The sequence below is a fragment of the Carettochelys insculpta genome, chromosome 6 (genome assembly GCF_033958435.1).
Source record: "Carettochelys insculpta isolate YL-2023 chromosome 6, ASM3395843v1, whole genome shotgun sequence".
In the NCBI taxonomy this organism is placed as follows: Eukaryota; Metazoa; Chordata; order Testudines; family Carettochelyidae; genus Carettochelys; species Carettochelys insculpta.
The window spans coordinates 42,873,834-42,897,276 of NC_134142.1; the positions used below are offsets into that span (position 1 = coordinate 42,873,834).

At 49.0% G+C, this 23,443-nt stretch overlaps 1 protein-coding gene across 1 annotated transcript; it reads left to right on the forward strand.

Moving 5' to 3' along the window:
* The first annotated feature begins 93 nt into the window (after positions 1 to 93).
* TGFB3 (transforming growth factor beta 3) lies at positions 94 to 23,053 on the forward strand. Its single transcript, XM_074996749.1, is given in 8 exon segments — positions 94 to 762; positions 765 to 1,127; positions 9,973 to 10,136; positions 11,021 to 11,150; positions 12,752 to 12,859; positions 13,741 to 13,912; positions 14,713 to 14,866; positions 18,064 to 23,053. Coding segments are annotated over 8 exon segments (1,680 nt in total). The 5' UTR covers positions 94 to 332; the 3' UTR covers positions 18,223 to 23,053.
* The last annotated feature ends 390 nt before the right edge of the window (positions 23,054 to 23,443 follow it).

The window sequence follows — 23,443 nt, forward strand, 5'->3', positions numbered from 1 at the left end:
AGGGCGGTATAAAATTTCAGCCGCTAGGACTGGAGAGTCAGAGAGTGCGAGGCAGCGCGGGGCGCCAGGGGGCCGGAGGGGGTGAGCGAGCGAGGGGCTCCGGCTGCGCGCTGGGGGATCTCGCTAGGCGAGAGGCAGGACAGGGCAAGGCAGGGCTAGGCTAGGCTAGCCCGGGCTTCTACCTGGTCCCCGCGGAGACGCCGGAGGGATGTGCAGCCCGGCTGTCGCTTAAGTACGCGCAGCCCCGAGTCAGCGCCAATGGAGCCAAGCGGCAGCGAATGACAAACCCCACCCTTCCCCGCGTGGGGATGTGAGCTAAGGGGCGCGCGTGGATGGTGCATGCCCGCAACAAGTGTACGGAGCCCGCGCTCGGCCCCCGGGTCTGCGCTGCCTGTCTGACACGTGCGCGGGAGGCCGCTGCTCCGGGGGACCTGCTTGTGGAGCCGCGAGGCTGCCCGGCGGCACAGGCCAGCTCCAGCCTCGCCCGGAGGCCGCGTCCCCTGGCCTGGAGTGTCTGGAGCCCTGGCTCGGCGGGTCCTGCTTGGACACATGGAGAAGGATCCCGGCTCGCCGAGGCACAGAGCCTATTTCTTCTTCCTAAGTGTTGCCAGCGCTTCCTGGAAGTCCTGAGTCGCTCACCGCGCGGTGAGTTCATGCACCTTCGTGCCAAGCCTCAGTCTGCAGGAGCTGCACCGAAAGCCCTGCTGGGTCTCTCCCGCCCGCTAGCGCTGCCTTTGGGTTCGCTCCCAGTCGCGGCCCCTCTTGACTCTCGCACAGGAAGATGCACTTGCAACGGGCGCTGGTGGTCCTCTGCTTGCTGAGCTTTGCCACCGTCAGCCTCTCGCTCTCCTCCTGCACCACCCTAGACCTCGACCACATCAAGAAGAAGAGGGTGGAGGCCATTAGGGGGCAGATCCTGAGCAAGCTGAGGCTCACTAGCCCCCCTGAGACGGTGGGACCAGCTCATGTGCCCTACCAGATCCTGGCCCTGTATAATAGCACTCGGGAGCTGCTGGAGGAGATGGAGGAGGAGAAGGAGGAGAGCTGTGTTCAGGACAGTACAGAGTCTGAGTACTATGCCAAGGAGATCCACAAATTTGACATGATCCAGGGTCTTCCAGAGCACAGTAAGTTCCTGGTTATCCTCTGCTCCTAAGGATGGCTTTCAGGGCTGTATCCTGGCAGGGAGACAACACCCAACAGGAAGAGCACAGTGCATGAAGAGGCAAGGCCGCCTAGGGGCTTCCTAGGCATGGGAGGAAAAAGGCGGGGGTGGATGCAAGAAAGAAGGGACACCCTGCCTGTGTTGTGGGGAGGGGGAAGGAGGCGGACTTCCAGCAGGAAAGCATGACGTTTCCTGGTGGGAGCATTCACAGACTCTGATGGTCTTTCCGAGCTAGGAGGCAGGTGCCTGGGGAATTGTGGCCACTTCTGCCTTCCTGGAGCACAGAGAGAAGTGAGAGTCATAGCAACTCCCGTTGATTGCTTTTTTCAGGTGATTGAGCCATACATACCACATTAGGAAAGTGTGTGTGTTGGACAACACATATGTATCGGGGTGCATGCATGTAGGTCCCATCATACTGACGTCTGTATAAAGGCATTCACCAGTCTGTGTGTGCTCACTATGATACTTTGTCAGTCTGCATTGGTGCACGTGTGTATATGTTGTGTGCATTTGTGCAAGTAGGTGTGTGCACATGTGAGTGCCAGTGTGTATGCATGTATGTATATAACCAGATTTCTTACCAGCGAGATAAGAGTACTTGTGTCTTTCAGGCCTGCGTGAGGCTGGAGTGACACATGAGCCATTTGTTTCTGTGTCTTGAGGTATACCTGGAGTGGGGGTGAGATGTGCACGTCCTCATGTTTGTTTGTACATGCTTGGGAAGAGTGTGAGTTGGAGTGTGTAGTGTTTTTGGTGTGTATGTGCTCATATGGAGATGTTCTGAGATCTGTATGTGCTTTTGCATGTCTTTGAACAACACCTGTTCAGTGAATGTGGCTCACATGTATACAACAAAGATTTTCAAAGCACAGTACAAGTGAAGGAAGATTGGCTAATGATGAGCGATTGCACAAGATAGGAACCTCAGAATATTACAGCAGATAGAACTCAGGGAACAGCCTCCTGCTCTTTTCCTACCATTAGGTGTCCTCATGGGCTCTAAAATTACTGCTTATGGAGATGGGGCAGCAAGTGTGTTATGTTGTGGGGACTGGAGAAAGTCAACAGACAGGACAGTAGGGAGCCATCAGGCTGGAGGGGAGCCAGAAAGAGTGTGTAGGAAAGCGTGAAGAGAAGCAGTGTGTGTGAGTCAAGGCAGGGGCTTGAAAAAAGAAACTAAAGATTAATTTTTAAAGTAATGATTTTTTTAAATTAAAAGGCCAAGTGCTGTCTGGAGAGCTGCCCAGCAGCAGGTGGAAGAGTTTGAGCATTGGCAATGGGACAGGCAAAGGATGGGTTTTCAGTGTCTTGGAATAACATTAACCTAGACTCTAGCCAGGGAATAGTAAGCCCAGCCGATGTCTGGAGCCCTGATATCCTGAAGAAGACAGAAAGGGAAGAGGGACACACAGGGGAGACTGGAGGAGAGAAGAAAGGAAAGAAAAAAATATGGTGGGGAGGGGAAAGCAGAGGAAAGAGTTTGGGGCTCGAAAGTTGAAATCACCCACGAAGGACTAAAGTACCAGAAATCTAAGAGGGTCTTGCCTGTGGACAGCAGAGTCCCAGATCTGGGCCAAATTCATCTGTGGCAAAACTCGCTGGCTTCAGTGGTTACAGCAGGCATGGATTTGGCCCATTCTCTCTCTGAAGTGTGGTGAGATGCAAAGGCGGCAAAGACACATGCTGAAGAAGGCATAGAGACATGGAGGAGATGAGGAGGAGACACAGACAGTGAAGAGATATCTTCTTCTGGTGAGAAGAGTCAGCCAGAAGAGGCGCAGTGAAAACTCAGATATTAAGGAGACTCATAATGATAAGACACTGTATATATGTTTAAGAGACCCAGGTACTGAGGAAATGCTGAGCTGATGCAGACATTGAGAAGCTGAGGAGACACAGATGCTGAGGGGACAGCTAATGAGCAGAGAATCGCATAAATGTTGAGTTGGTGTGGAGCAGACACCAAAGTAGAAGCTGAGGAGATGCAGAGGACATCCCAGTGGGACATTGACACCAACAAGACACTGAAAAACAGATGATGTTGTGCAACTGGAGAGCAGCCGGCCAGATATTGAGCAGACACAGATGTAGACACTAACTAGATTCAGACACAGAAACCAACCCAGAGCAGATTGCCGATTTGGGAGCTGAGTGAACCTAGGCACTGAGCAGTACCTTTAGTCAGTGAGATTCCCCAGTTCTGGAAGACAATGGAGGACATGCTGTCATGTCACAATGCAGGGTGTTCCCTGATGCTGTGGTATTGCATTGAAGAATGCTGTTTTGGTGACAGAGGTTCCTGGCACTGTGTAGAGGAGGAACTGAGTTCCAGTGGTGGGAGTTTCAAATTGCAGCCATACTGCCAGATTTATGTTGCTTTTACCAGGATTAACTGGAATAAAGTCTTCAATGGGTATTTATATATTAGTATAGTGCCATAAGTGGTATTCTGCAAACATGTTGGTAGGCCAGGCTCCTGCCGTGAGGAGCTCACACTCAAAATCAAAAAGACACACTGCAGACAAACTTGGTTTGGGTATGAAAATGGTGTCAGCACCACAGTGGTATTTCTCCAACCTATTCTTACACACCCCCAATGATGGGGATTCTACAGCCTCCCTTGTAAATCTGTCCCAGAGTTTGTCTACTAATATCTAACCTAAATCTCTCTTGCTTCACATTAAGCCCATTACTTTTTGTCCTACCCTCAGTAGACACAGACAACAATGGCTCACCACCCTTGTTCTAACAGCTGTTACTCTATGTGCAGGTGGTTGTTCCCTCATCACCGCATTCTTCTTTTCTCCAGATTAAACCCATTCTTTCAACTTTTCCTAATAGGTCAGGTTGTCTACACCACTTATTTTTGTTTCTTTCCTCAGGACACTTTCCAGTTTGTTCATATCTTTCCTACAGTGTGGCCCCCCAGAACTGGACATAGTACTCCAATTTAGGCCTCACCCGTGCCAAATACAGCAGGACAGTTACCTCCTGTTTTTTTTTTTTTATTAGGCTTTTTCACAACTGTATCACATGGTTGACTCATTCAATTTGAGATGCCCTATAATTCCCAGATCCTTTTCAGCAGCACAGTGGTTTAGCCAGTTATGCCCATTTTGTAGCTGTGCATTTGCTTGTTTTCCTTCCTAAGTACTTAGCATTTACTTTTATTCCATTTCATATTATTGACTTCTGATCAAGTCTCCAATTTGTCAGGGCTATATTGAATTCTCATCTTGTCATCCAAAGTGCCTGCAACCCCACCCAACTTGATGTCACCTGAATATTTTGTAAACATACATTCTGTTTCATCATCCAACTCAGTCATGCAAATATTGAATAGTACCGGACCCAGGTATTCCACTGGATATGTTCTCCCAGTCTGACAGTGAACCATTGATAACTACACTCTGAGTGTACTCTTTCAATCAGTTGTGCACCCACTTTATAGTCATTTTGTCTGAAATACATTTCTGTAGTTTGTTTATGAGTATGTCATGTGGGACTGTATCAAAAGCCTAGTAAAATCAAGATATATCATGCCTACTGGTTCCCCACATCCAAGGGCAGTAGCCCTGTCAAAGGAACTTAGGTGGGTTTGGCATGATTTGTTTAAGACAAATCCATGCTGGCTCTGCCTTGAAACGTTATTATCCTGTAGGTGCCTATACATTGATTAATCCAGTATTTTCCAGGTATTACAGTTAAGATGACAGGTCTATAACTCCTTGGGGCCTCTTTGTTCCCCTTCTTAACGATAGGAACTACATTCAGCCTTTTCCAGTCCTCTGGGACCTCACCCATCCTCCAGTTCTCAAAGATAACTGCTAATGGTTGTCAGTTGCTTCAGTACCCTGGGATGAATTTCATCCACCTACGACACTCTAATACAGCTAACTTATCTAAATATTCTTTAACCTGTGCTTTCTCTATATTTAAGTACCTGGTCATCTTTATGCATTTTTTGCTAAAAAGATTAAACACTTCAGTCCTCTTGATACCATCAATTATTACCCTTCCCTGCTAAACAGAGGACTTAACACTTACTTTTGTCTTTTACTTGCTCCTACTGCATTCAAAGACCCTCTTCTCTTTCATGTCCCTTGTTAGATGTAACTTGTTCTGTGCTTTAACCTTTCTCGCGTTGTTCTTACGTGCATGCGTTTTATTTTTTGTACTCCTCCTTAGCAATCAATTCATGGTTCCACTTTTTGTAGGACTGGTCTTTGATTTTCAGTTCATTAAGGAGTTCCTGATGGATCCATATTAGCCTCTTAGGAGTCTTCCTATTTTTCATTTGAATCAAGATAGTTTGAAGTTTTGCCATCTCTAACATACTCTAAGAACTTATTGGAAATGTGTTTTGCCACATTACTCTTCCCATAGTTGCCTGTGTAGTTGAAGTCCCCCATCGCTACCAGGTCTCTAATTCTACTAGTCTCTCATTTTGATTAGCACTACAACTAAATAACCTTCCCCATCCATATCCAGAATGCCCAACTTATGGTTGAGCAGTGGTTTCAAAAGGCTATTTGGACTGAGTTCTTGGCACTGGCCAGTGTATGGCCTGGGGAAGAGACATCTTAGAAACTGAGTTGCCATAGGGGACATAATATCAAGTTCAGCCCTGGTATAAGCAGCCACATCCCCAGTGAAAGCAGTGTAGTTTCATCCACTTATACCAAGGTTGAATTTGGCCCTGTGTCTTCAAAAGTGGCTAATGTTCAACTTTCCCCTGACTCTGCCATTCTCAGATAGTGCTCTGAGAGCAAATTCTGAACCATAATCCAATCTTACTACAGTGAGAAATCTTAAAGGCTGAAACAGAGGAGTCTCTCACATACATAAACATATTCAGAACTACCCTAACTCCAAACCATCAGCTGAACTACTCCCTGACTTGGAGAACTCATCCTTCTTCAGGACACCACCTTGACAATGGGGGAATCTGAGAAGGCAGCTTACAGCGGGGAGAGCTTGGTTACATTAGAAAAGCTGGCTCCTGGCCCTCACCGTGATCAGAGTTGTTCAGTCACTGGAGGGACACCTCTTTCTGCAGTGCTGTCCCAGGCACAAGAGCATAGCAGGGGAAGGTGGCCATTGCTCAAGGTAGCTATTAGGGAGGAAAAGATTTCACTTGCCTAGAGAGCGTAGTGTTCTGCCCCAGGTAGTCAGGAAAACCCTCCAAAATGCAGGTGGCTTATGTTTGGATGAACGGCAGCCCCTGGTCCCATCCCATCCTCAGCCTGGCAAACAATAGAGTGGGGAGGAGTTGAACACCACTTGTTTAGAAGAGTCTCCTAATATATTTCTCAAGGGATAGCAGTGCCACTACAATCCTGTCCCCAGCCCTGCCCACTTGTGCCATCCACACCAAGCAGCCTGAAGGGAGCCCCAAACCACTATTTTCTCATTGTCAGAGCCCAGCCCATGCTCAGAGCCACATGTCACACTCAAGTGTCACGTGTGAGTCACCCACCTCTCACACCCTAGGCAAGCAGCCTGTTCTGGGGAACAGAGAGACAACCAGAGAGACCAACAATCACTTGGGGAAAGTAGGAGAGATCCAGATGTTGGAGGCATGAAGCCTTCTATGTTTCCTTTCACATCCAGGTGGGTATGGATCCAGTATCTAGGTGACTTGTATCTGCCTTGTACTGTACTGCACAGACAGGAATTCAGGGGACAGAGGAGAGAGGGTTACAGGGAACATGAAGTGAGGAAGCAGCAGCCAAAAAACAGTAACATGTCCTGCAGCCACACGCCCAACTCATGGACCTATCTGCAGGCTATATTAGAATGGGCATGGTGAGAGAGAGAGAGAGATTGATCAGACTCATTAAAGGAGAGAGGGATACCATTCTCTCTCTAAAGCGTGTAAAACGGGAGAAGAATATGTACAATAATCCCCTCCTGCCCATCTATAGTTCACTCTGCTTCAGGAATCCAGAGTCTCAAGAGATTCAGGTGACTCAGACCCAGTTATTTTGAGTGCTAGATGATCTCAGCGAGAAGGACTCATTTGTCAGGGAGTGCCCTTGCTAGGCACCAGTCACAAAACAGAGGCCATTTTGAGAGAGGGGTGCAATTATACCAACCCCACTAGGTCCTTTAGCCAACTTTCCCTCCATAGCCAAAGCCTTCAATTGCAGAATCCTACAAGGCTTAATCCTCTCCCTCATATTGTTCAACATCTGTATGAACTCTCGGGGGGAACTGGTGAGATGACATGAGCAGAAGTGCCATCAGATAATACCCAGGTCCACCTCTCCTTTATATCAAACAAAAACAGTGTCACCTCCTGGCACCCATCTGTCTCCTGGGTGAGAGCAATGCATCAGACAGCCTGTTTGAGGGGTCAATTGTTCCAACTACAGCCCCAAAGAAGCCAATGACAAAACTCCCAATAAAGTTCAACGGGAGCAGTATTTGGTCCCACATACTGCCTTGGCACACAGACTCTTGTACTTCTGCTTCTGAGTCTGGGTGTAAATCAAGAGAAAAGCCTTTGTCATAACTGTGGATTGTATCAATGACATGCTGAGCAGAATGTGGCCCTGGAAATGTAGGGTGAGAGCTTGTATTCGTTTGTGGGAAGGTCTGTCTTCTCTCCAGGGCACTGGTTCCCTGCTTGCCCTCTCTTCAGAGCCTGCTGCTCTGTTTCCTTTGGAAGTGTATGGTGCTGTGAAGAGAAGCAACTGAGACTGGGGGCGGTTATTTCAGGATTAGCAGGTGCTCCTGTCTGTTTTCCACTGGCGGGGCCTAGAATGGGAACAGGGGATAGTCCTTTTTCTTAGGGCTAACACAAGTGTATCATCACAGGATAAAACAGAGCAGTGCCGGCGGTCCGGCTGTGGCTGTGCTGCACACGCTGTGCTGGGGCTGCGGCATTTGGGACGGTGCGGTGCTCTGTGCAGCTAGCAGTAAAGCAGCATGTGATGGCAGAGGGGAGCAGGTACCGAGGTGGCCAGGGTGACGCTGGTTTTAAAGCTGGAAGTCGTGAGGGCTGCTCTCTATCCAGGATGAAGGTGAAGCTTGAGCCCCGGGTAGGGCTGCCGGGTGTCTGTTTTTGACTGGAATGCCGGGTCAGAAAGGGATCGTGGCGGCTCCAGTCAACACTGCTGACCGGGCTGTTGAAAGTCTGCTCAGTAGCACAGCAGGCCTAAAGCAGGCTCGCTGCCTGCCCTGGCCCCACGCAGCTCCTGGAAGTGGCCAACATAGCCCTCTGTTCCCGTGGCAAAGTGACAACCAGGGAAGTGCCACACACACTGCCCCCATCCCCAGTGCCACCTCCACCGTTCCCATTAGCCAGGAACCACGGCACAGCACGGAGACTGCAGGCTGTGCCTCCACCTCCGCCTCCGGGCTGGGCATGCCAGCCACTTCTGAGAGCAGTGTGGAGCCAGGGCAGGCAGTGAAACTACTTTAGCCCCACTGCACAGCTAGCCAAGAGCTGCTTGAGGTGAGCGCTGCCTGACTGGCGCTGAGACCCTGGACTCCCTCCTGGACCCTGTCTCCCTCCTGGAGCCCATATCCCTGCTCCGGCCCTGAGCCACCTCCTGCACCAGAAACACAGCCCCATGCCAGACCCCATGCCCCCCATTGGAGCCCTGACTCCCCTCTCACACCCTAACACCCTGTCCCAGCCCAGTGAGAGCGAGGGTGGGGATGAGCAAGCAGTGACAGGAGAGGGGATGGAGAGACTGGAGGGCAGAGCCACAGCTATGGGGCAGGGTCTTACAGAAGAGATGGGGCCTCATGGGAGCGGTGTCCAGTTTTGTGCTATTGGAGAGTTGGAAGCACTAACTCAGGGAGTTGTGCTTGCCGGTAGTGCTAGGCAGTTCCCTAAGCCTAGGGCAGAGGAGGAATCTGGGCAGGAGAAAGGGGAGAGAGAGAACAGCAGTGGAATACATGAGGTGAGAGGAGGCTCATTCTTTGGGGCCTCTCTTCTGTCTCACACCACATCCATTATCTGGGGCTCTGAGTACTTTCCAATGCACTTCTCTAATCTCTCGAGGTCCCTTGGGATTATTTCTCTGTCCATGCTGGTGTTGTGGCTAGTATCAGCTGTCAGTCCTGCATCCAGTCCATCCATGAAGATAGAGCCTAATGCCCAGCCCTACAGTACCCACTAGGCAGCATCCCACAGCCTCCTCCTTGCCTCAAGCTTGGTGTTTGCCAGCCAGTTTGCATTCCAGGAGAAAATGACACATCCACATAGTTTTATCCAAGAACTTCTCAAAACTAAAGGTTCACAAACAACTGAACCAGGTCCTGTGCACAGAAAAGGTGGTGTAAATCCAGAGGTACTCACCTGTCCTCAGTGGGGAGGGCCCCATGTACAGGAAGTTTTGTCTATTAAACATGAATGCTGTTTAACTTCTCTGCTGGCAGCAGGAGTGGGAGTGTTAGTGCAGATGAGGAGTGCATGGGCCATGGCATTTTAAACCTGTGTTAAGACTGGCCAAGCAATGGGTTAGGTGACTTAGAATTAAAAATGCTGGTGCCTGGCAACCAGGGGGCCTTTGTTGCTGTGGCTGGTGAAGCTGAAATAACAGTAGCATCAGTGGGAAAATTTAAGAAAAATCTCTGATTTAAAGTAGGTTTGGGTGGAGAATTTGCTCCTCTGTTTACTTTGGCCTGGACAGGGAGGCTGCATTGTAAAGGTGGCACAATCTCAAATGGCAGGTTGTGTTCAGAATGGCCCTTGCCAATCCACTGGTATTCACTTGATTAGCCATGCTGCTCTGCCTAGGCTCTCCTTTTCTGGCCCTCTGCTCTTAGCCTTCCTCTTTGCCTTCTAGATGAGCTGGGCATTTGCCCCAAGGGCATCACCTCCAATGTGTTCCGCTTCAACGTGTCCTCAGCAGAGAAGAACAGCACGAATCTGTTTCGGGCGGAGTTCCGGGTGCTCCGAATGCCCAACCCGAGCTCCAAACGCAGCGAGCAACGTATTGAGCTCTTCCAGGTGAGTGGCTCTCCCCGACTTCCAAGCATCTGGGGGTGGGATGAGCAGGCAGCTTGGCCGCAGCTCTCCAGGTTAACCAGAACTGGGGTGTGGAAAGACTGGACAAAGGTAGAACCCTCTTAATTCCCCCAGTACAAGCAGCCACCTCAGCCTGACCTTTTCAGAACCTTCTCTTTCCCAGGTCTTCGCTGCCCGGTTTCCTGCTCACACATTCGCAGATACCGTGGGTGTCCTGGATTCATGCCCTCTCCCAGGGGTTTCCATTTGTGTTGGGGGAGTAGAGAGAGGAAGAGGAACAAGCTCCCATGACTGTAACCTTCAGCCCCCACCCCACAATATCTTAGGTGGACCTTGTTTGTGTGATGGGCGTAGGCACAGTCAGCACTTATCCAGGCAGAGGAATGCTCTGCTGTGGTCACAGGGCGAATCAGTGAAAGTTCAGCCTGTTGCCCTTTCCTTTCAGCAGTGAAAGTGTGAGAATGGGGGAGTGTGAGGGGTGAGGCAGGCAGAGCCAACCAAAGACAGGACACGGCAGAGGAGAGGCAGAGCTCACAAGGCTAGTCCAGTGACGACAGCTGAAATTAGCACTTTGCCCACCCTTTCCTGCCATGGGCACACAGCACAAGCTCTGGCCAGTCCTCTAAGGACAAGTGCTGTGAGAAGGGCCCAGGCAATGCTTTGGTTGGTGCCTCGTAGAATGGGTTCACTCTCACCTGTGTTCCTGGAGGAGAGGCGGGGCCATTCCCAGACTGTCCTTCCCTGGCACACTCCTGGATTAGTTCACAAGAAACTGATGTGTGGTGAGGGAACAGAGGACGTGCAGCGTCTCTGCTCCCCAACCATGCTGCCCTGGCTGATTCCCTTTATGTCTTCTCCCGCCGCAGATCCTTCGGCCTGACGAACACATAGCAAAGCAGCGCTACCTCAGTGGCCGGAATGTGCAAACGAGGGGCTCTGCCGAGTGGTTATCCTTTGATGTCACAGAGACCGTGCGTGAGTGGCTCCTGCACAGAGGTAGGGATCTTGCTATTTCAGAAGGGCCTGGGTGGAGAATCTGGTTCCCTCAGATAATGTACAGAGGAGAACCTCCTCTCCCTCTAGCAAAGGGTAGTTCTCACTCCAAAGCAGTTCTGCCCAGGTTTTGAGACAAGACTGCCCAGAAGGAGCTGCCTGGTGTGCCTCTGCCTTGCTCCTTTAGTTACTTTATTCTCCCTGCAGTTCCCTCTCTCCAGGGGACATGATAGCTGTACTCTCCTTCTTTTCAAGGGAAACCAGCAATCATGGAGTGCTTTAAAGTGCTGCCTGACTGCTGGTTTGTTTTGTTAGAATACAGACTAACACGGCTACCTCTCTGTTTCTTTTCAAGAGGCTGCGCTGCCTGTATAACTGCAAACTATGTGGTGGGACCAAGAATCCCGATTCCTTTGACTGTTTAAAGTCTCATGGGGTAAAGATGAGGGAATACCAGAAGCTTCTAGTCTCATGCATTTGTCTGACACACCTAGCTCAGCCACAGTATTACAGTGTACAAAAGGGCTATGGCTGAGAAGCTAGCAACAGTTTTGCCTCTGCTACCATTCAGCAGAGCCACCAATCAGTACCCCTCACAGCTGGAACACAGGTACCATGAGTCACAGACGGATTACCTCACAGCTAGAACCTGGGTGTCATTAAAAGCTGGAATGCAGGCACTTGACATGAAGCCAGTCTCAGAAAGGATAAGCCATGAGTTTGTTGGCTCCGTCTGTTTTAAATCAGTCTGAAGTTCGTCCTTAATGGCCTGAATTCAATACCTGAATCACACTTGGCATTAGACAGTCATGCTGGCTGATACTGTGCAATGCAAAATGTCACAATGTGCATGGTGCTTAGAGATCAAGGTGACAGGCACCTTAGCAATACCACAGACAGCCAACCATTTCCATTCACACAGAGACATGGAATAGGGACTTATGTTACAAAAAAAAAATTTTTTTTAACAGATTCCTGCTACAAAGAGAGCCTCTCTTTTGAGCACACAGTATGGGAGGCCTCAGGAAGTACTTATTAATATGAAGGAACATGTTACCCGAGGAAAATCAGCATGGCTTAGACATATGGAAATTCAGCAAAAATAGGAGTTTGCAGCTTCCACGTTGATCAGAGCTGGGCAAAACACACCCAAGTAAAACATTTATCCATGTCAAATTCACTTGCCTTCAGGTCTCCTCCTTCAGCAGTAGTTCAAGGCCTGTTAATGGCACTGTGATGGGGCTACTGACTTAAAACACTTAAGGCCAGAGTTGAACACAAAGTGTTCAGCTTCCAATTCCACCCACTGAAGACATCAGATGCTGTTAGATTTCTGAGTGCTTTAGAAACTTAGCCATAAATGTCCTTCTCTCCTCTGTAGAAGGTTCTATTTAACAAGGGTAGGGCTGTTGGTACAAGTGAAGCCTTCTTTTTTTTAAGTTGATAGCTGGTCCTCACCTCCCATGTCATCCAGCAGCCCTTGAGCTGAGCTCAGAATATAGGTGCTGTGGGGTTTCCAGCCTCCCTGGGACTCTCTTCATAAATTGGAGCACAATTCATATAGCTAGAATGTGTTTCTCATGGAGTCACCTCTTCCTCTGCAGAGTCCAACCTGGGGCTGGAGATCAGCATCCACTGTCCATGTCACACCTTTCAGCCCAATGGGGACATCTTGGAGAACTTTCATGAGGTGTTGGAGGTCAAGTTCAAAGGTGACAATGGTTGGGGAAACCTCATGGCAGAGGGGAGTATGGAGCAGTTGCAGAGGAAGAATTGAATTTCCATCTTGAGCAGAATGTTTGAGTATTTTATACCCAAGGAACCCATGTACATGTAGCGGTTATAACAGATAATGGGTTAGCATGTGGATTGTAGTACTGCGTACATAACTGTGTTTAAATGTGTGCGTTTGCAGGCAAGTGAATGAGTTTGTGTGTGGGTTAGTGTGGATGGATGTGTGCAGAAAGGGGTAATTTTGTGTTGTAACCTCTCTGGGATGCTTCACTCTGCTGCATTCTCAGATTTCTTGTCAGGCTCCCCGCCTCAAACTCTGGTTTTTAGAGCAGATGGCTGAAGCACCAGGAGTTGGACATCTTGCCTGAGGTGGCAGAGAGACAGGGGCTTGGCTGGGTTGAGAACTAGGTATCTCTTGGCTCTCAGCCCCCACCTGCTCTATTTCCGATCCTATTTTTGAGGAGCGCCAGTGATCTGACATCATTAGACCACTCATCTTTCTACCTGTCCTGAGACTGAGGCCAAGAGAGGTGGGCTGATTAACAGCCCTACCAGCAGTTTGCAAATAGTAAAACAAGTGGTCTAGAAGCCACTGTTTCAGGCCAGTGGCAACAAATTCACCAGGGTCAAGTAGGGGTTCAGTTTGGGAGCAGTCTGGGAAAAAGTCCAGGAATGAATATTACAGGGAAGTGGAGGTCCCTTTCTTCCTAGATTAGGAGTGAAGGCAAACATTACACAGTCCAGTCCAGGCTGCTGAAAGGTCTCCTGGGCTCTTGCTTCACGCCTTCTTGAGCCATACACTCTTTCTGTCTGCTCCAAGGCAAAACCTTTACAGGAGGATGCCTTTTTCTGTCCTCAGGCATCGACAGTGAGGATGACTATGGGCGTGGGGACTTGGGGCGGCTGAAGAAGCAGAAGGACCTTCACAACCCCCATCTGATTTTGATGATGTTACCCCCACATCGGCTTGAGAAGCCAGCTCTGGGAGGCCAAAGGAAGAAAAGAGCTCTGGATACCAATTACTGCTTCCGGTAAGCAAAGACCCTGCCTGCCCCGGCATTATCCTGTTCCCTCAGTCAAACAGCAGCAGGATCACCAGTTCTGAGGCAGCTGCTCTTTTCCTGCTGGGTGGCGTGGGAACACCTGTGTGCTTGCACAGGCCTTTTTAAGGGCAGAACTGTGCTGAGTCTGCGCAGAATGATATTCCTTCATGCCAGGACAAGGGCTCAGTGATTTTTGGAGAAACTGATACAGACGGGAAGAGTAGGCCCTCTTATTGTGGCTGAGATCCTAGCCATTGAGTGTGACCTATGGAGACTTGAAATGTCTCCTGCAGGACATATTTGACCTACAAGTTGGAGCTGGAACTTGTAGTGTCACGCAGCTAAGGTTGGGTCTTTCATGGATATTTTGGGGCTGGCCGAACAGGGTGTTGCCCACTCTTGGGCATTATGGTTTGTTCCTGCCGTTCCACTTCTGCTTTTAAAAGGAGTTTTCTTATGTATCCAGGCTCTTTCCCTTTCCCTTCCCCACCTGCACTGGGGGGAGTGTCTCCTTGTGGCAGAACTAGAGCACTGCCATATTTAGTCTTGCTTTGCTTTTGCTGCTCCCAGCTCTGCTTGTTGCAGCCATGCAGCATGGTCACACAAAGCTGTTTCTCCTAGACAGACTTACCAGTAGCACAGGACCTCCACCCCGGTCAGAGCAGGCACTGCTCAAAAGACTGTATCCTTCAATGGGATGTGAAGCGCTTGAGCCACGTGAGTGAGGGGCAGAATCTCCCATCTCCCCTTTGTTCTTAGATTCACTCTGTGCCAATGTTTTGTGTCAGGAACTTGGAGGAGAACTGCTGCGTGCGTCGTCTCTACATCGATTTCCGACAGGACCTGGGTTGGAAATGGGTCCATGAACCCAGGGGCTACTTCGCCAACTTCTGCTCAGGCCCTTGCCCATACCTCCGCAGCGCAGACACCACCCACAGCACGGTAGGGGCAGGCATTTGATACTGACAGGGGCTTCTAATGGCGCTGGCTACTTTAGGCTTTTGGCAATGACGGGCTGATCTCATTCATGCTTCCAAGTTAAGCAGAGGCAAGCTAGGCCAGGTGTTACACAGACTTCTGGGTGCTGCCTGCCTGCCTGCCTGCAGTGGTGGCGGTTCAGATGGAGACACTCTTCCTTTGGAGTCAGGTTTAAGCCCATGGTTAGTCCAGTCCCCAGGAGCACTTTCTGTTGGTGTCTATCAAATGAGACTTTAAACAGCAGTGCTGACCCCCAGTGGGCATTAAGAAGGAGATACACACCTCTCATAGAACTGGGAGGGACCTCTGGAGGTCATCGAGTCCAGTCCCCTGCCCTCTTGGCAGGACCAAGTACCATTTTTTTTTTTAAATCTATTTGCCCTAGATCTCTAAATGGCCCCCTCAAGGATAAAGATGGCTGTGTACTTTGTATGGCAGTGGATGGGTCTTTACTCTAAATGTTTGGGTCAAGTTTCAACTCCAGTAACTACATTCTGCTTCCCTATGCTCCTTCTGCAGTTTCTACTGGAGGCTGCAGGGTTATTCTGCATTTTCTGTTGTAAAATGTCAACAAATACTGCTGCGCACATGTAAACAGCTGCTGCCTAATATCTCTGTGATGCATGAAGTGAATGCCCTGCATCCCAGTGGTGGGTGAAGTGGCTATGTGTGTAGATATGACCATGTATCCCCCCACCAATACCCTTACATTGTTAAAAGGAGCCAATCCATAAAAAGCTATGGTAGTTGCATGAAGCAAGGGAAAGGGGGAACATGGTAAGTTTCCCTCTTGGCAGAGACACCTTTCCTCGCTGCAGCACTCCTGCATCACCCAGGGGCCACATGAAGAAGGGGGCTAGGGCTGTGGGAGAAGCCCACTAAGTAGGATGATGCATATATAAAATCTGCAAAAGGCTAATGCTTCTAGGGCCATTAATGGTTTACCCTTCTAGGTAACTCTAGGACAAAGTCAGTTCTTGACAGGAACATTACCGTGAGATTGGCTGGAGTCGTAGGCTACATGTATACTAGGGGAAAACTTCAAAATGGCCATGCTAATGGCCAAATCGGAGCATACTAATGAGGAGCTGAAGTGACTATTCAGCGCTTCATTAGTGTGCTGCCAGCCCCAGCACTTTGAAAGTGCCGCGTTTCACTCACGCATGGCTCATCTACGCAGGGGTCCTTTTCGAAAGGACCTTGCAAACGTCAGAATCCCCTTATTCCTATCTGTGGGAATAAGGGGATTTTGAGGTCTGCAGGGTCCATTCGAAATGGACCCCTGTGTAGACGAGCCATGTGCGAGCGAAACGCGGCCCTTTTGAGTTCTGCGGCCAACAGCATGCTAATGAGGCACTAAATATTCACTTTAGCACCTCATTAGTATTCTTCAGTTGGGCCATTAACATGGCCATTACAAAGTTTTGGCAAAGTGTAGACATGGCCCTAAAGAGTAAATAGCTAAAAGAAAAGGGAGCTGTCATGCTCTGCGTATGAGGATCGTGCAGACTTGGGGGTAAAGACTCCAGTGTGCCGCTGAGCCTGCAAATGTGAGCAGAAGAAACAACACAGGGGTTGTTCCTCCCCTGGGAGGAGAGATGACAGCAGAACAGAGAGAAGGCAGGATGGCTCACTAGCTACTTTGCTTCAAGCTGCGCTAAAAAGGGCCACTGGTAACAGGATACTCAGTGCACTGATAGTTAAGTGGGTAAGCGAGGGATCTCAGAAAGCAGGTTAAATCTGTCCTGCTGGCTTGAGCATAGCACATCAGCAAGGCCTGATGCAGCCGTAGGGCTAACAATAGTGGGAGTTCTGGAACTAAGGATATGAGTAGAGAAGAAATACTGGAAGCTGGGAAAAGGGCAGGACAGGTGGGCCTTATGGTTCCAGGTGGATGAAATCTTCCCTGGGCAAGCAAAAGAGCAAGTCTATGTGTGTACGTTCTGTTAGGCAGCTTATGGAAGTCAGTGGGCCTGAATCAGTGTAAATGTAAGGAGAATTTGGACTGGTTCCTATTTTTGAAGGAAAGGGGAAAAGGCAGGGAATTAGCAAGCAACAAGATGTATTCTAAAACCTTGGTCAGTTAGAACGATGCTCAAGTGGCGGTTTGTCGGCCCCGTCCAAGGGCAAATTCTGTGAGAAACAAGATTCCTCACAAATAATCATTTTGAGCCAACTTCACGTCTGTCTCAGGGTGCACAGCATTTTGGGGGGAACGGGAAAGAGGGTGTGCCAGAGGGAAGCTAAAGACATATGGATTATATGGAGCGATATAATAAAATAAGTTATTTCCATAGCACTGTACAACCTCAAGGCTAACTAGGAATGTGGGCCAAACTTTCATTTAGAATAGGTCCAACTTCATTTCAGTTAATGGGACTGGAATGGGCAGGTGAGAGCAGATTTTCACCTTGTAAATCTACAAGTTACCCACCACTGAAATGCAGCCACCTTTGAGGAGAGCCATGGCATATGTTGTGAGACAGTTACGTGACTAGAGTGTGTAATCATCAGTGGTTCAGGGCCAGCTGGAAGGAGGAATCCAGTGGGGTCCCCCAGGACTGTGTTCTGGCTCCAGGACTATACTGTAATTGCTTGGGGGATGGAGTGGAGAGAGTGCTCATCGGACAGCTCAAAGCTGGGAGGGAGTCATGGATACTTGAGAAGGCTGGATTAAATCCAGTACTATCTGGAGAAGTTGGCTGAAATCAACAACACTGATTTTTTCAGATGCTTTTTATGGAGCCCAGCACAACATGGCCCCAGGCTAGTTCCACCCTGCTTTGGTAAAGCATTCACTTTGACACCATCAGCCATGCCAGTGCTGAGCTGAGAAGAGGGGTTAGCTGCTACTCGGGCTGCATTTGTGTTCCATAAACCATGCGGTCCAATTATCAACCGCAGAGCAAACGGACTTGGAAGTATATACTACAGGCTCCTTCGTGATTGGGCATATTCGAAACTTTCAAAGGCGAGCTCCATTTAAGGGCAAACCTATTGGAAAGTGTCCCAGTCAGTCAGTGAAGTACTATAGTGTTGAGTGACATAGATGCCGGGAGACCGGCGCTGCTGACTCCACGGGGGTGGGAAAGCATCACACGGCAGCTCCAGTAGCCTCATGAACTTCCAACCACATTCCTACCTGTGTTTTGTTTCTGCAGGTGCTGGGCTTGTATAACACGCTGAATCCTCAGGCATCTGCCTCACCCTGCTGTGTCCCCCAGGACCTGGAGGCCCTCACTATCCTGTATTATGTCGGGAGGACCCCCAAAGTAGAACAGCTCTCCAACATGGTGGTGAAATCCTGCAGGTGCAGCTGAAAGGCATTGGCCCCATCCAAAGCTGAGAGAGAAACTGTTACCACCTACTCCCCAGCTCCCAGAGTCACGTGAAGGGAACCAGGAGACCAGAGACTTAAGCACACTGAGGCCTGGGCTCCTAACCATGAAGCTCAGGACATATCACCCACTTTGGGGGTCCCTTTGGAAACATTTCTCTGTCTGGATGTCTCTACGTTCTTCTCTTTTAGAGGCACTTTGACGACATGAAGACAACACTCTCCAGAATGGCTGGACATTTGGTGGAGGGGCACCTAATGGAGAAACTTCACTGTGTTTGGAAAGGGGAAGAGAGGCTGGACAATCTTTCCTGTTCCAGCTCCCGTTTTCTTGGGACCCTAGCCCTTCCCTCTGTCCTGAAGACTTAGGGGTTCCTTCTGAAGGAAGGAACAAGTTCTTAAATTCAACAAAAACGGGAGCTGAGACACACCCCCAGGCTCTTTCTGCCTCCGAGCCGGGATGCAGGAGTCCCACAACTTAATACTGTGTCCATTTCGTAGCTCCTGAGTGCCAAGGTCTAAATCCAAATCACAAGCCCCACATTCAAGGAGCTCAGGATGTGCTGATCTGAGGCGGGCAAGGAAAGTGCTGACTCTGTTCCCAGAAGGTTTGATGTTCTGCCTTTCCTTGACATGTAACCATCTCCTTTCCTGGAGGTCCAGCTACATGTTTTTCATGGGGTCAGGGTAGGCAGCGTTGTTCATGTGGGTACCTACATTTAGACCCATCCAGTCTTGAGTTGTTCCCCCTCCAAAGGGCTTTGTCCTTATTGTGGTGTGGGAGGCACCTGAGGGAATTCTGCATCTCTCCTGTACAAGGACCTAGCCCAGGTCTCACCTGCCAAGGTTTTAAAAACATTAATCTCAAAATCAGTGTAAAAATAAATATTTTGGAGGAAATGGAATATTTAGACCAGGAGCGTTGTTTGCTGAAGAGTTATCTCCAAAGTCTGCTCTAGCTGCAGCATAACCTGGGGTGACTGCAAAATTTGCCCCCTGCCCAGAACCTCTTGTCGTTAGAGCATTATGGCTGGCTGGCTGGCTAGCTAATCGCAAGATATGATCATGCCAGAAAGTTCCTGTTCTTTCCATTCCCAAATAAAACAGTCAGCCTGAAGGCCAGGTCAAGATCCATGCAGTCCACTCAAATGGTACTAGTTCTGTACATGCCCATCTGACCCAGGCCCTTTGATATACAATCACCTCCAACAGGTGAGGTCGGACAGACTCACCTTCCCCCTCAATACAAAAACAACTGGATAGAGTCCAGACCTAGGGAAATGCAATTACAGACTGCCTATGACAGTATACCCTATAGTCACTGACTTAACAGCTGCATTGGATGTGCTTTTGACTGCAGTCTTCCCAGTGAGAAGACAAATAGTATGTCACAAATGAGTACTCTGACAAAGCTCCTTCTCTGCCTTGCTGGGTCCCATGTTTCAGGTAAATTGCTTGCTTCAGATGCTCACAGCGGCCCTCAGCTTAGACATTTCCTTTGGGAGTGGGGCACAAACTTGCCATTTACTTACCACCTTCATCACTGGCCAGCATGTGGGAAAGGAAGAGAACCATCTGCATACTCTCTGCTGTTCCTCCTAAGAGATCAGGGATAGGCCAGTTCTCTTTCCAAAGTACATCTTCCTCTCTGGTGTGTCTGACTGGCCAGGTCAACTCCTGTGGCAGCTAGGAAGTTGCAGGAATGAGGGGAAACCAGGCCTGCCCTCTCTTTTGGGTTCCAGCCAAATGGATAGCAGCTGTCTGCTACATCTCCTGAGCCAGCTGTGTGGCTGCTACAATTCCCTGGGTCAGTTCCCCATTGCCTGTCCCCAAGCACCCTTTTTATCCTTACTACAGGACTTTTCCTCCTGGTACCTGCTAGAATTTGTACTGCCCGGTCCTCCAGCAGTGCACCTCTGTACCCCAGCTTCTTGGGTGCTCTGAAGTTCTTTTAACCAACACCAATTAGCTCCAGCTGGTCTTGATTAGTCTGTCTTATTGGATTCTAGCACATTACTGACTGGCTCCAGGTATCTTAATTGGCCTGCATGCCTTGATTGGTTCTGGCAATCTTCTTATTGGCTCCAGGAGAGTTGATTGCTCTGCAGTAGCCCCTGTTATAGCTTGCCCAGAGAAAGGGGACTTGATTAACCTGGCACTAATGTACCGGCCTTCTACCATTCTCCTGTAACCTCCTCCTGGCTATGGCCACGGTGGTCTTTCATAACACCAGGGACCATCAACTGACTGAAGGAGGGGCCTGCGATCGTGGGGCCTGTTTCCACTCCTTTAGCTGTTCACACATCCAGGCAGAGTTCCTCTAGGTGGTGTTCTCTGGCTCCTTGGATGCTTTCAAGACACAATAGGCACTGTCCCAGGATCTCTGCTCAATGTCCCCTTTGGGATCCCTTGTTTTGACACTTGGATTTCACATCCACCCCTTTTATTTTGTCCAGCATAATCAGTTGGTTTTCCGAGCTCATTGGATCTGCCCCATAAGCTGGGGGAGGATCCTTTAGCTGTGGGCAGACTTATGCCTGCCCACATCCCAGTTTCCAACAGGGTCGCTCTCTTGTAGTTCTCTGACCTGACCCTGTCACAGCACATAGACGTGTGATGTTTCCAAACATGGACCTGCACACATACAAATACAAAAGAAATTGTCCCACAGACACATTCAGACAGCTTCAGTTTGCCAAATCTAGCTATCCCGTTCTATTGTGCAGACTCACTGACATGCTCACGGCAAGATACAACACCCACCACTCACCTCACCAAGCACCCCCAAAGAGAGGACATGGTATTCCAGATGTACATACACTGTCCAGGTAAAAACCGTCTGACCCAGACAGCCAGTCACTCACATTCTTAATATCATAGGACATAGCCCCATCACCCACAGTTCTGCAAAATGATGAGTAGCCCACACTCACCAGCAATCCAGCTTCCACATGGGCCTCTTTTTGAGGTGTAGTTCTTCCATCAGGTCCAAGTCTACTCTCCTCTTCCTTCAGAAACAGGCAGCTGGTGCTCACCTCATTACAGTATTGCTCCAACGCACAATTCCAAGCATTCTAATGAGCCATGAAAAAAACCTAGATGATTTGCTAACTAGTGGCTGGATGCCTTTTTGGGTAGGTTCCTGCAGCAGAGGAACATCAACTCTGATAAAAGGGCCCTTCCCACTCACCACCTAACTTTATCCCTTTCATTTTTCTTCAGGTCTCCTTGACCTATGATCACTTGTGATAAAAGTAGCAGCTCTGCCCAGCCTTGCAGCACTCACGTATTACTGTGTGTAATTTAACCCTTCAGTAAAAAAGATGTTCCTAGGGCTGATGCTTTCCCCACTGAAAGATGTGGGAAGGAGTACACTATGACTACGATAGCATGCTGATGCTTGTGCTGTAAATGCATGGTTAGATAGACGGCTGAAATCCAGATGCCAGCTGGCAAAGGAATCCTTTGCAATCTCTTGGCCACAAACTCTGGATGGTTTTTGGTTTACAGGTTGAAGCCTGCTCTCTAGTTATCACTCTTTGGCCTGGAGATTGGCCCTGCTGCCTATTCAGTTGAATGGCTCCCTTTCTCTAAAATAAGAGGAGGCTACCGCGAGCTGAACTAGAGCACAAAGCCTTCTAATACTTACCACAGCACTTCACAAACATTCACCAATTGATGCTCGCAAATGGAGAAACTTAAGGACCACAGGGACTTGCCCAGTGCCATAGAAGATGCCAGTGGCAAAGAACTATAATTTGGGAGTTCCTAGCTCCCAGTCCAGCCTGCAGATCACCAGATCCTCACCTCTCTGCCTCTTATCTGGGCAGCTGCTTCCTGGAAGGACAAGGTGCGTCAAGAGTGGCATGGTTAACTTAGTGGTTAAATCTGGGAGTGAGACAAACTGGCTTGTATCCTGCCACTGATTTGCAGTGTGGTCTTTGGCAAGTTTTTTCCCCAATCTAGGCCTTGGCTTCCATTTATGTAAATACAGATTGAGGAGAGGTCTTACAGGGCCATTTAGTTACAGATCAGCAGTGAGGCAACCCAACAACACTGGTTAATGGCAGGATGAATAGATTCCTGAGCCCGATACCAATGGGAGGTTGTTTCAGGACACTAGGGCTGCGGAAGGAAGGCAAAGGCAGAAAGGTGTTCCCCGTGTGGTCTGCTACATTTGGAAAGCAAGTACAGACTGTAGGAAAGCAGATAGAAACAGTGGTTCCTCGGTACCTGTACTGAATACTCAGCTAATGCCTTTCCCACCAGGAGCAAACCCAAGTAAGGTCAAACAATGTGAACATAATCATATAGCTCAATATAACTACATTCAGAAGCATGCAAGACAGGCAGAAACGAGTACTCTGCACTGCCATATGGGAGACCACTGGCATGATTATATATGACAGCCCCTTGTTTCTCAGGTTGGGAGTGCTCTATGGTAGTATCCAAGACACCTACATCTGCATCTCAGTGCTGCACAAATCTGATTGCAGCTGTCTCCACTGTTACACAGGGGAACTCTACATCACTTATTGCACTAATGGAAGGTACTCAGCTACTGTGGGGAAGAGAATAAGAACGTTTACAGAACAAAATGTTCCAGACCCTTGTACACTGTGAGAACTGTGCTTTTCAATGGCCCTGCTACTCAACAGCACATGGGAAAACAGTGTACTATCCCCACCACCCATGTGTAAATTGGAGCATGCTACTTTGCCCATTCTGGTCTCCTGCCAACAGACAGCAGTGTGCAAAGGAAATGAGATTATCTAGAAGAAAAAAAATGAATAAAAGGCATAAATTCACACAAACCTTTGTCTGTTTAATTGCACACAGTATTAGCTTTGAGCCAACTCATTAAGTCTTAGAGCTCTCACTTTTCTCTGTGTTGCATGTGACATCTTCAAGCTTACAAATCCCTTTTTGTACTTACTGACTGCCAGAAAACAGTCCCGTGTCTGCTTGTAATCCTCCCATCAGAGGAAGAGAATACTGGGTGTTTCCAGCCATCACTTGTACTGCAGACCAAAACAGACAAGGCCTCCCAGGGAGCTCACTGTCGTCAAGGGTTTGTAATGACACGCTCTGATGGTGGAGCTGGGCTCTCAATGCAGGACAGATTCCATAGTACAAAAAGAGCTGGGGCTGTTTTGGGAGCAGTTTCACTGTACAGAGCAGGTTACCCATCTATTAAAAGGTAT